The following is a 12,490-nucleotide window of genomic DNA, read 5'->3' as shown; positions in this document are numbered from 1 at the left end:
AATATGGTTTATGTGAAACCATAATTTTAACTCATTATTTTATGTCCTTATTTAACTTTAAATTGGGCTCTGATGGATTTTCAAATATTATCTTTACAGCTTTCTTTTTAAGACTCATGATTAAAACTTTCGAGACCTCACAAACTACAAAGAGGCAGTATTTAAATGTTATGAAAGTCATATGCTTCCAGGTTATGTTAGTGAACCTTATTGTAATCAACGATGAAAGCAGTGGGAAAGCTAGTTTAGATATGTAGCTATGTGAAAGTTAATAACCTCTGAGGACTGGAGGGCCAGGACTAAGCACACGAAAGATGTCTATTTTTCCTCTGTGACACAAGAGGAGATGATAAAAAGACGTCATTAATACAAAAGAATTTTAGAGGTAAACAGGAATAAATTTGAGAGATAGTTTTTAGTTTCTCCTTGAAGAAAGAAGCTGGATCTTAAAAGACTCAAAAGTGAAAACATGAAATTTTGTCTTAGACTTTTGAGGTCTCTTAGTAGGACCAAGGTTGCTAGTGTAAACTAACGCAAGTTGTGATGGAGACACTTTGAGGCTTTTACACCATGTTTCTTTTTTTATTACATAGATCTTTCACTCACTTTTTCCTGGATCAGTTTTAAAACTTTGCTTATTAAAGATGTCGTTCATAATTGAATTTTTCCTAGGGACCACTTCTTTTTTTTACTCTTGTATTCCTTACCCTGTTGATACAATGTTTAACTGCTGCTTATGGATTTTCTGTGTTCTTTTGTCATTTTAAGAGTGTTGAATTAAGAAAATTAAGATTATATCTTCTTTTAGTCCTTCCCTTCTTCCTCTTACACCTCTCTACTTTTCTCAGATGTTTACCTGATACAGTATTATAGACGTAGTTTAATACCATAGCATCTAATCTTTCTTCAGAAAGATCCTGGAAGTACCTTTTGCTTTGTTATGAAGCAAACTACAACTGACTTAGGGATTTTCTGGACAAAGATAAGAGTAAGGGAAATAAAATCATAGTACTTCATAGTACCTGAGATTAGGAGCTTAATAAGTCTAGGTGAAATAAAGCAGCTTTGGAAAAAAAAAATGGTTGTTGTGAAATAAGTTAAAGGAATGTTGATATAATGGGAATACTTAAAATGAAAGGGTTAGGGAAAATTAGCTTCCCCTAATAGTAGGTCAGTAACAATAGTGGCGTTACAGTTATGTGTGTGATTGACATTTAATTATTTGGAAGAGAGCACAGAAGCACGGTGGTGGGGCAAAGGAAGAGAGAGAAGCAGACTCCCTGCCCAGCAGGTAGCTTAACACAGGGCTTGATTCCAGGATCATGACCTTAGCTGACGACAGGTGCTTAACCTATTGAGCCACCCAGGTGCCCCCAATTATGTGTGTTCTTAAGTTTGTTAGTTTTTTCCCAAAAAAAACAGAGAAATGTTTTTAAGTGAATTTTATTTTACTTTTTCTAATTTGTTAAGTTTCCAGAAAAGATAAAATGTCTGTGTTCTTGGGTTATCATTTAAGGAGCCTGTTGGTTCTTAATGATGTCAATTTTTGTTATTAGCATATTAATATATATTGGGAATATGATAATAGCTGTATTTTACTTTCATTTTGTCATATTCTAAAAGATTATAGCATGAAGTTCTTATTTGGGTAGCTGAGAGTACCTCAATCTATCAAATACTACATTTCTCTAAAAGTAGCTATGTAAGAGTATAAATATGTGTTTTTATTGATTAGGTTTTTTTAAAGATTTTATTTATTTATTCATGAGAGACACACAGAGAAAGAGAGAGACAGAGACACAGGCAGAGGGAGAAGCAGGCTCCATGCAGGGAGCCTGATGTGGGACTCGATCCCGGGACCCCCGGGATCACAACCTGAGTCAAAGTCAGACGCTCAACCACTGAACCACCCAGGCATCCCAATTAGGTTTTTAAAATACCATATTGAAGGAGAAATAAAAGCAAGCACAATTTAGTTATTTTATTATGAAATTAGTTTTTGTATATTTTCCAAGTTGCTGTAGTTACAGAGAAATATTGGTAGTAAGTTGGAAGTTAAAAGTGAATTTTATCTAACTCATTATATTTGTGATTCTTATAAAACTTTGAGTTGTATTGAAATTAATTTGAAAATGTGGTGAGAAATGTCCTTATTTACTTTTCTTAAAATTTTGAGTCTTAATTTTCAGAATTAGCTATCTTGAAATTTTACAAATACATGACCAATATTGAAAAATGGTAATAATTACTATGTAGTTGCCAGTCTAATTCATTAGTTGATTTATATTATATGAAAAACTATTCTTTAAAAACAATGAAAACCAGTTACACATATTCTGGTCTATGTGTTTAAATTTACTGTGACTACTTATGAATAGAGATGAAGACCTGATGAGAAGCCAAAATGAGAAAATAATTCAACTTATTTTATTGAGAAATTAAATTTAGAATGCTTTTCTAAGAAATTACATTTGTCAACGTGGACTGTTAGATATTACATGAGAATGTTTAACACTGTTACTCTTGAAAGCTTCCATTTAATTGATATTTTTCTATATTCAATTCTTCATTAACCCCTTTTACATAGAACCATGAATAGACTGACCCAGCTGGAAAGACTGGATTTGGGAAGTAATGAATTCACAGAAGTGGTAAGTTCATACTAGTCCTTATCCAGAGGTCTTAAGTTTGAGAACATGTGAAAATTAATGTATTTATTTCTTAGCATTTTTAAGTGTAAAATAAAGATACATATTTTTGAGAAAAAAACAATATGAAAGTTCTTAACAGGGAAATTTAAGCAGACAGAAATACCTGACGGTAGTGAGAATAAAATGTAAAATAAATGAGAAACCCATGGAAACGGTAACTAAAAGTTTTTAGGCATAGTAAGTAGACAATCTGAGAAGTTATAAGGGAACCTAGAATGAATCAGACACAGGCAGAGGGACTACTTCTGAGTCAAAAGTAGCTCCCTGAGAGGATTGCTCAGGAATTTATTCAATGATAAAATATTTTTCTGTAATTTTACTTAATAGCTAAGGAGAAAATATCAAGTGAAACAACTGTTATTTTTCAGTTGGTAATAAGACTCTAATAAGACCTCTAAATTGTTTTTGTTTTGTATGCAAAGTGTGCTATATGTAACAAAAAGGAAAAGAGTATGTATGTAGATTTTTGTTTTTACTGAGCTTTCCAAGAGAACTCAGAAAATAAGCTAGATACTTTTTCTGAAGGGGAATTCATTGGCCTGAATATCATCATCATTAATTTTTTTTAGTATGTTTATAAGTTTTTTTTTAAAGATTTTATTTATTCATGAGAGAGAGGGAGAGACACAGGCAGAGGGAGAAGCAGGCTCCATGCAGGGAGCCTGATGCAGGACTCGATCCCGGATCTCCAGGATCACGCCCTGGGCTGAAGGCAGTGCTAAACTGCTGAGCCACCCGGGCTGCCCTATAAGTTTGGTTTTTAAAATTATGGTAGATTTCAAATGACTGGCAGTCTTTTTTTTTTTTTTAAGATTTATTTATTAGAGAGACAGAGCTAGAGGGGTGTGTGTGGGGGGCGGTGTAGTGGCAGAGAGAGAGAGAATCTCAAGCTGACTCCATGCTGAATGCAGAGCCCAAGGCAGGGCTAAGGTCCCACAACTCTAAGATCACTTACTACCTGACCCAAAACCAAGAGTCTGATCCCTTAACCGGCTGTGCCACTTAGGTGCCCCTGGTCTCTTTTTTCACTTCCAGTATAATTAACATACAGTGTTATATTAGTTTCAGGTGTATAATAGTGATTCAGCAAGTCTGTACATTTCTCAGTGCTTGTCAAGAGCGCTTTTAATCTTCACCAATTCCACCCATCCACCTATCCACCTCCCCTCCCACAGCAGTTTGTTCTCTATAGTCACGAATCTGATTCTTGGTTTATCTCCTTTTTTACTTTGTTCATTTGTTTTGTTTCTTAAATCTCACATATGAGTGAAATCATGTGGTTTCTTTTTCTCTGACAGACTTATTTTAGCATTATACTTTCTTGAGCCATTCACATTGTTGCAAATAACAAGATCTCATTCTTTTTTATGTTTAATACTCCATTACACATGCACACACACACACATATATACTACTTTTTTTAAAAGATTTTATTTACTTATTTGAGAGAGAGGGGGGCACCAGCAGGGGGAGCAACAGAGGGAGAGGGAGAAACAGGCCCCCCACTGAGCAGGGAGCCTTCGATGTGGGGCTCCATCCCAGGACCCTGAGGTCATGACCTGAGCCAAAGGGAGACGCTTAATCCCCTGAGCCACCCAGGCACTCCTGTCACATTGCCTTTATCAGCCTCAGTTGACACTGGGGCTGCTTCCATATTTTGGTTATTGTGAATAATGCCACAAACAGGGGTGGATATATCTTTTCAAATTAGTGTTTTCATGTTTTTGGATAAATACTCAGTAGCGGAATTGCTGGATTGTATTTTTAATTTTTTAAGGAACCTCTGTATTGTTTTCCATTGTGACTGCCCCGATTTGCACTCCCACCAACAGTGCACTAGGGTTCCTTTTTCTCCACATCCTCACCAGCAGTTCTTTCCTGTGTTGTTGATTTTAGTCATTCTGACAGGTGTGAGGGGATAGCTCCTTGTTGTTTTGATGTGCATTTCCCTGATGATGAATGATGTTTAGCATCTTTTCATATGTCTGCTGTCAAATGATCATCTTAACAAGAATTTCTCAGTATTGTCAACTTCATGATTGCCCTGCGGGTGTTCATTATACATTTGCTTATCAAATAGACAGTGAACTCTACAGCTGAAGTCGGCTGAAGAGTGGAAGTTTTGGATACCTCATTTTTTTTCTGAAATATTCATATTCTTTATTTTAATGATGGTTTATGATGGGTTTTATTGTGTGTTGGTGGAAGTTTCTAAGCCCTTATAAAAAATACAAGTACTATGCTTCCTAAATTGTTAAGCTTGATTAATCAAGAATTGTTATTCTTGATTTTTTTATACATATTAATCTACATCCATATTAACTATTTGAAAAGTCTTAATTATTGTTAGTCCTGTAAATCAATAGCATTCAGAATCATTTGTTTTTGCACCATTTCGGTCTCCAGCATTATACATTTTTTAAAAACTCACCCTTACGTGAAAACAGGTAAAGCACAAAGAGATACTTCTTTTAATCCAAGACACTTAGAATCCTTACTTATATTTATGTATTAGCAGTAAATCTGAATGACATGACTTTTATGTATTACTTGTGTTATTATGTTGATTAAATATGATGGTACTCTGTGCCATCACAGTATCAGTGACTGGACAGAGGTTTGTGTAGTGGCAAAAATACCGTTGACAGATGCATTCAATAGAACCTACAAGGGCAAAAGTCTAAGATTGAATTTTGTCTCAATACCAAGGTCCATCCTAACTTTGGGAAACGAACAAGGGGTGGTAGAAAGGGAGGTGGGCGGGGAATGGGGGTGACTGGGTGACAGGCACTGGGGGGGGCACTTGATGGGATGAGCACTGGGTGTTATTCTATATGTTGGCAAAATGAACACCAATAAAAAATAAATTAAAAAAATACCAAGGTCCACTGCAATCCTCTAATTTTTTTGTTGTCAACACCATATTAAAAACAATAATTATATAATTGCTAAGAGTTTGAAATAACAAAATGTGCATATCATGTGATTATGCCTTAGTTTACTTACCTTTCCCTTATTACTGGATACTTAAGATGGTTTTTTTCTTTTCTTTTTTTTCTTTTAAAGATTTTATTTATTTATTCATGTGTGTGTGAGAGAGAGAGAGGCAGAGACAGAGGTAGAGGGAGAAGCAGGCTCCACGTAGGGATGCTGACATGGGACTAGATCCTGGGCCTCCAGGATCAGGCCCTGGACTGAAGGCGGCGCTAAACCACTGAACCACCCAGGCTGCCCAAGATGTTTTTTTCTTTATTTTCCTCCCTCTTAGTCATCAGGGAAAATCTTTGTCCTTTTCATAAAAACTAAATCTCTTTTTTTTAAGATAGTATTCATTTATTTGAGAGACAGAGATAGCAAGAGGGAGCACAAGCAGGGAGGAGGGGGAGAAGCAGACTCCCTGCTGAGCAGGGAGCCCAATGCAGGGCTCAAGCCCCAGACCCAAGTCCATGACCTGAGCTGAAGGCAGAAACTTAACTGAGACACCCAGACAACTCCTGCTTTTTTTTTTTTTAATAGATTCTATAGAGCAGTTTTAGGTTTATAGCAAATTTTAGCTGACAATAGGTACAGAGATTTCCTGTACACACCCTTCCCATACATCTATAATTTCCCCATCATCAACACCCCCCATCAGAGTGGTACATTTGTTAAGCTTGATTGAATGTACATTGACACATCACAATTACCTGAAGTCCATTGTTTACATTAGATTTGACTTCTGGTGTTGTACATTCTGTGGGTTTGGACAAATGCATAACGATATGTAGCACCATTATAGTATCATATAGAATAGTTGATAATAAGTAGGTAACACTGATTAATTCTTAATTGATTCTTTTTTCCCATTTATTTTAAATTAAAATTTAATTAACAGTGTATTATTAGTTTCAGAGGTAGTGTTCATTGATTCATCAGTCTCGAATAATACCTAGTGCTCATTACATAACATGCCCTCCTCAATGTCCATCACCCAGTTACCACATCCCCTAGCCCCCTCCTCTCCAGTGAACCCTCAGTTTGTTTCCTATGATTAAGAGTCTCTTATGGTTTGTCTCCCTCTCTGATTTCATCTTGTTCTATTTTGCCCTCCCTTCTCCTGTGGTCCTCTCTTTTGTTTCTTAAATTCCACATATAAGTAAGATCATATGATAATTATCTTTCTCTGATTGACTTATTTCGCTTGTTCCATCCACATTGTTGCAAATGGCAAGATTTCTTTTTTTGTTGTTGGTTGAGTAGTATTCCATTGTGTGTGTGTATACATATATACACACACACACCACATCTTATGTATCCATCCATCAGTGGACATCTAGGCTCCTTCCACATTTTGGCTATTGTGGACATTGTTGCTATAAACATTGGGGTTCAGGTGCCCCTTCAGATCACTATCTTTGGGGTAAATACCCAGTAGTGCAATTGCTGGGTCTTACAGGAAAAGGCTAAATCTTTTTTTACAGATAATGATTGAGAGTATCTTTTTATTGTACTCTTGAAAGCAATTGGTCTTACTTTTATTTATTAGTTTTATAAATACTTGAACCTGTTATGTAATCAAAAGCTTAAATTAGTTTTATGCAACCTACTCTTCTGGAATGCTTATCTTTGAGTTCTCTTTTAGTAGTACCACTGTAATAATTATAATATAGTGAAAAGTCTAGAATCCTGATTCTGCTCCATGCCTCTGCCCCCATTACTTATTAACTGTTTTAAACTAGAAGTTACCATTAGAAGTTCCCTGGAGCTTCTTTTGAAGGATAAAAATATTCAGGTAAATTACTGAATCCCCCTACCTCCTTCTTATCCAAACAGCCTGAAGTACTTGAGCAACTAAGTGGATTGAAAGAATTTTGGATGGATGGTAATAGACTGACTTTTATTCCAGGGGTATGTATATCAAACTTTAAATGGCTTTTCTTATTGTAGTCTTTTCTTTGCAGTTTTATGAATTGTACATTTTTAAATTACCTTTTAAGAAAGGATGGTTATTTAGTTGTTAGTACTATTGGATAGAAGCAAATAACATTTTTATTTTTACTGTCAATACATTCTTGATTAAAATCAGAAAATTACCATAGTAAACTTTGTAAAATAGACTGTTTTTAGTTCACTAGACCTGGAATGTGTCCTTCCTGGTGGTTGCATTTGAGTTTATATCCTAATTCATTTTGTCCAGAGAATTGTTAAAGTAGGATATTTTCTATGTAATTTCTGTCTTATCAGCTGACATTTATTCCCATACTCAAAGAACATATGAATCCCTGTGGGTCCTATTGCCCTGGCCAATGGTGACAACTGAGTTCCCAAAGAAAAGTATATGTCCATTGTCATTCTGCTAGTCTCTTAGCAAGAGCTCTTAGCTTTATTATTGAATATATTATTTATGGCATTTAATAAAAAATTGAATCTTTTCTCTCATCTAAACATGTAATTATGAATTATAACTTGGTATTGATTTTATTACCTACACTTGCTACAAATTCATTTATTGGAATCATTAAATTTCCTTTTTTTTTTTTTTTACTTCTAGTTTATTGGTAGTTTGAAACAGCTCACATATTTGGATGTTTCCAAAAATAATATTGAAATGATTGAAGAAGGAATTTCAGCATGTGAAAACCTTCAAGACCTCCTCTTATCAAGCAATTCACTTCAACAACTGCCTGAGACTATTGGTTTGTATTGCTTTCTGATTCATGTAATAAATTTACTAATGTAGGGCACCTGGGTGGCTCAGTGGTTGAGCATCTGCCTTCAGCTTGGGTTGTGATTCTGGGGTCCTGGGATTGAGTCCCCTTTGGGCTCCCTGCATGGAGCCTGCTTCTCCTCCCTCTGCCTGTGTCTCTGCCTCTCTCTGTATGTCTTTAATGAATAAACAAATAAAAATCTTTAAAAAAAATTACTAATGTAAAATCTCAGAAATTACATTTTTCCATTATTTCACTCAAAACTTTCATATGTCAGATTTTGTTATGAGCTAGTTCTGTTGTACTGCCAGTCACAAATCTTATTTGAATTTTTTCCTTATGTGATCATCTACACATTTTTCTCAGTTGACATTACTATATTTTTCTTTAAGAAAATGCCATTTTTATCACTACAATAAAATTTAAATTCTTTAAAAAGATGTTAATTTATCCAAACTTTAACTTCTAATCATAGCTCTTATCTAGTAACTTTTTTCAGTCTCTATTTTAGACTCATAAATGAGAAAACAAGCCAGTTTAGTAGATCCCATGAGAGTCTTTGTGTAGTTACTTTTAGTCTGATGATGCTTCAAGGAAATTGAATTATTTTGATTGAAGAACCAATAACATAAATCTTGCCATCTTTATTGATGCTTAAACATGAAAAACAACAACAACAAAAAAACCCTTTGTACATATTTATTGAGTTACATAACTTTTTTAGCTCAGGTTACGTTTTGCAAAGTCTACGATTTATTCAACACTTTAATTTTAAATTAGACTCTTTGTATTTTATTTGTTTATTTATTTATTTATTTTTTTAAAGATTTTTTTTTAAATTTTTTTTATTTATTTATGATAGTCACAGAGAGAGAGAGAGAGAGAGGCAGAGACACAGGCAGAGGGAGAAGCAGGCTCCATGCACCGGGAGCCTGACGTGGGATTCGATCCCGGGTCTCCAGGATCGCGCCCTGGGCCAAAGGCAGGCGCCAAACCGCTGCGCTACCCAGGGATCCCCTGTTTATTTATTTTTTTTTAAAGATTTTGTTTATTCATGAGAGACACAGAAGGAGAGGCAGAGACACAGGCAGAGGGAGAAGCAGGCTCCATGCAGGGAGCCCCACGCGGGACTCGATCCCAAGACCCCGGGATCACACCCTGAGCTGAAGGCAGATGCTCAAGCGCTGAGCCACCCAGGCATCCCTATACCTAGGAATTTTATCTACCTACCATTCCTTTTTGTTTGCACTCACTTGTCCCATGGCATTGTTTTAAGGAGTAGGGCTGTACCTGTGAACAAAGCAGACAGAAGTCCCTACTTTTATGAAACTTGCATTTTAATAGAAGTAAGATAGATAAATATACACTACTGTTAAAAGGTGATACCATAAAAATTGAAAATAAAGGCTAAGGGAATACAGAGTGAAGAGGTTAGGTTGGTTTTTTCTTTTAGATAGGTTGATTAAGAAAGTTCTGGATGATTCATGTCAAATGTAATATGTGTTTGCATGGACTGTTGATTGGTTTCTAGTTCAAGCTGGAAAATTATATCTTACTTCTTCCCTCATAGGTTCATTGAAGAGTGTAACAACTCTTAAAATAGATGAAAATCAACTAATGTATTTGCCAGACTCTATAGGAGGGTAAGATTTTTCTGAATTACTAGAAGACTTTATTTTCATTCAGCTTTATGTATTTATGTTTATATATATTATGTATATATTTCATTCAACCATACATATTTTCAGGTAAGTGCTTAAATGGCATCTAAGGGAGATTCCATAAGCATTTAAATAAGTAATTGGACATAGGTTGGATATGTTTATAATAAAGATAGGTTTATCTTTATTGTTATGCTTAGTGGAAATCGAGTTTTTCTAGATTGGGTAAAATCAAGTTCAAATATTTATGTGTTAAGTTTGGGATTATATATAAGAAACTAAAAAAAATAATGTATGTTTTCTATTTTAATTAATTAGGTTAGTATCAATAGAAGAACTGGATTGTAGCTTCAATGAAATTGAAGCTTTGCCTTCATCTATTGGGCAGCTTACTAATATAAGAACATTTGCTGCAGATCATAATTATTTACAACAGTTACCCCCAGAGGTATTGTATTTTCAATTTGCTTTGAATTGTTTTTTCATTTTATTTATTAAAACTACCTAGTGTGGTTTTATCTGTTTTCTTTAGAAATAATTATGTAACTCTTTTATTTATTTCTGAATAATAATTAGCTACACTGATTTATAGAGGTATCTAAATACTTTTTATACGTGAAAATTAATCATTGAAAGGAGAAAATAATTATTCCTTTTATAAATGAAAGAATATTTTCATAACTTTTGGAAATGATATTTTCCTTCTGTCTATTAAGCAGTAGGCCACAATTTTGATCCACAATTTTATGTTTCTGTTTCAGATTGGAAGCTGGAAAAACATAACTGTGCTATTTCTCCATTCCAATAAACTTGAGACACTTCCAGAGGAAATGGGTGACATGCAAAAACTAAAAGTCATCAATTTAAGTGACAATAGGTTTGTAAGAATTCTGGTTTATTGAAGACATTGATTGAATGAAATTAAAGTTTCATTATTTGATAGAAAATGGCATGCATTATCAATAATAAATATATTTTCCAAAGAAGACTGGCATTGCAAAAAAAAAAAAAAAAAGAAAGAAAAGAAAATGGCATGCATAACATACTCTCTCTTTTTTTTTCATATTCTTTTCATATGTATTTTTGGTTTTTAAATAGAATTTTCATTTAAAAGATGACCTAATTTTCTGTGGTTTTATAGTGGGTTATTTGTCACAGTTCATTTTGTGTCAACTTTAGCTCAACAACTTAAAGCCTTAGCTAGATAGCTGTTCTTTCCTTATACTCACCCTTTTTTATTCCTTAAGTCATACCTTCACCATAATACTGATGCATGAAGCAGCTTTTCATTTAATCTGCTCCCTGCATTTTTCTGAGCAGAGATGTGAATTAGGCACCCATTTACATAGCTTGGGCAACACAGTCAAAGTGCAGAGCAAATCACTAGAGTTGCTAAATTGGCATAATGTTTAAGAACAGATGGTCTGTAATTTTTCCTGAGGTAAAGATACTAATAATGATAAAAGAATGTAGAGCATTTTTACATTATGCTTTCATAATATCTTACAAAATATCAAAACAACACTATGCAATAGTACAGTATTGTTATTTTACAAGGAGAAAATTAACACTCAGATTTAAGATGGCTCACTTAGCTTGTAAAGTAGAGCTTTACTGTTAGCCCAGTTTTCTGACTAATTAAGGTATTTGGACTGTTCCATTTTGTTTAAGAATGACCACTACCTTTTAAAAAAATTAAATCCTCATTTCCGCTCATACTTTGTACCCTAAAGCTAGAGCCCTTAGGTTCTAGCATATTGCCTTGGAAGGTAGGCAAAGCAGAGTAGATAGCATAACAAGATAGAAGGTGTAAGTTAAGTAGACATTCTGTTTTAAATAGGGTGCTCTTATAATTTGGCATTCTGAGGAGTTAATATTATTTTGTTTTTTACTCATTGTAGTATATTTTTTTAAAGATTTATTTATTCATGAGAGAGAGATAGAGAGAGGCAGAGAGAGAGAGAGAGAGAGGCAGAGACACAGGCAGAGGGAGAAGTAGACTCCATGCAGGGAGCCCAATGTGGGGCTCGATTCCGGGTCTCTAGGATCAGGCCCCACCCCGGGCTGAAAGCGCACTCAACCGCTGAGCCACCGGCGGCTGCCCCTCATTGTATTGTTCAAATAGCCTTTGGAATATGAAAGTGCTGGCTCAGAACTTGGAGTTTTTCCTAACACCCACTCAGGCTTCTTGAAGTAGTTTGTTCTTTCTAAGTATAAATAAAATATCCAAAGCAATTTTATGAGACATTGCTTAAGGTGTTTTTATCTTTGAGTTAAAGTAAAGATGGTTAACATTTTTTCCTAGCAGATAATTTTTTGAGGCTATTTGATTATCTATTTTTCCTCTAGCTGAATTGATTCAGTTGAAGCATTTTATTTTTAAAATGAATTCTTATAAAACTGAATAATAATAATAATTATAATAATTTTA

General features: G+C 34.6%; 1 protein-coding gene across 9 annotated transcripts in view; it reads left to right on the top strand.

Annotated features, from left to right (window-relative positions):
* ERBIN (erbb2 interacting protein) overlaps nucleotides 1-12,490 on the top strand; it is a 114,029-nt gene that overhangs the window by 57,285 nt on the left and 44,254 nt on the right. For all 9 annotated transcript variants that reach the window (XM_055331237.1, XM_055331238.1, XM_055331243.1 and 6 more), the window contains 6 exons: nucleotides 2,588-2,651; nucleotides 7,524-7,598; nucleotides 8,242-8,386; nucleotides 9,969-10,041; nucleotides 10,378-10,507; nucleotides 10,821-10,936. In XM_055331237.1, coding sequence (XP_055187212.1) covers nucleotides 2,588-2,651; nucleotides 7,524-7,598; nucleotides 8,242-8,386; nucleotides 9,969-10,041; nucleotides 10,378-10,507; nucleotides 10,821-10,936 — 603 coding nt within the window. The remainder of the gene's footprint in view (nucleotides 1-2,587; nucleotides 2,652-7,523; nucleotides 7,599-8,241; nucleotides 8,387-9,968; nucleotides 10,042-10,377; nucleotides 10,508-10,820; nucleotides 10,937-12,490) is intronic.

This window comes from Nyctereutes procyonoides, unplaced genomic scaffold (genome assembly GCF_905146905.1).
Source record: "Nyctereutes procyonoides isolate TBG_1078 unplaced genomic scaffold, NYPRO_anot_genome, whole genome shotgun sequence".
NCBI classification, from domain to species: Eukaryota; Metazoa; Chordata; class Mammalia; order Carnivora; family Canidae; genus Nyctereutes; species Nyctereutes procyonoides.
The sequence above is the reverse complement of the archived record's forward strand: the minus strand, read 5'-3'. Positions and strand labels throughout refer to the sequence as shown.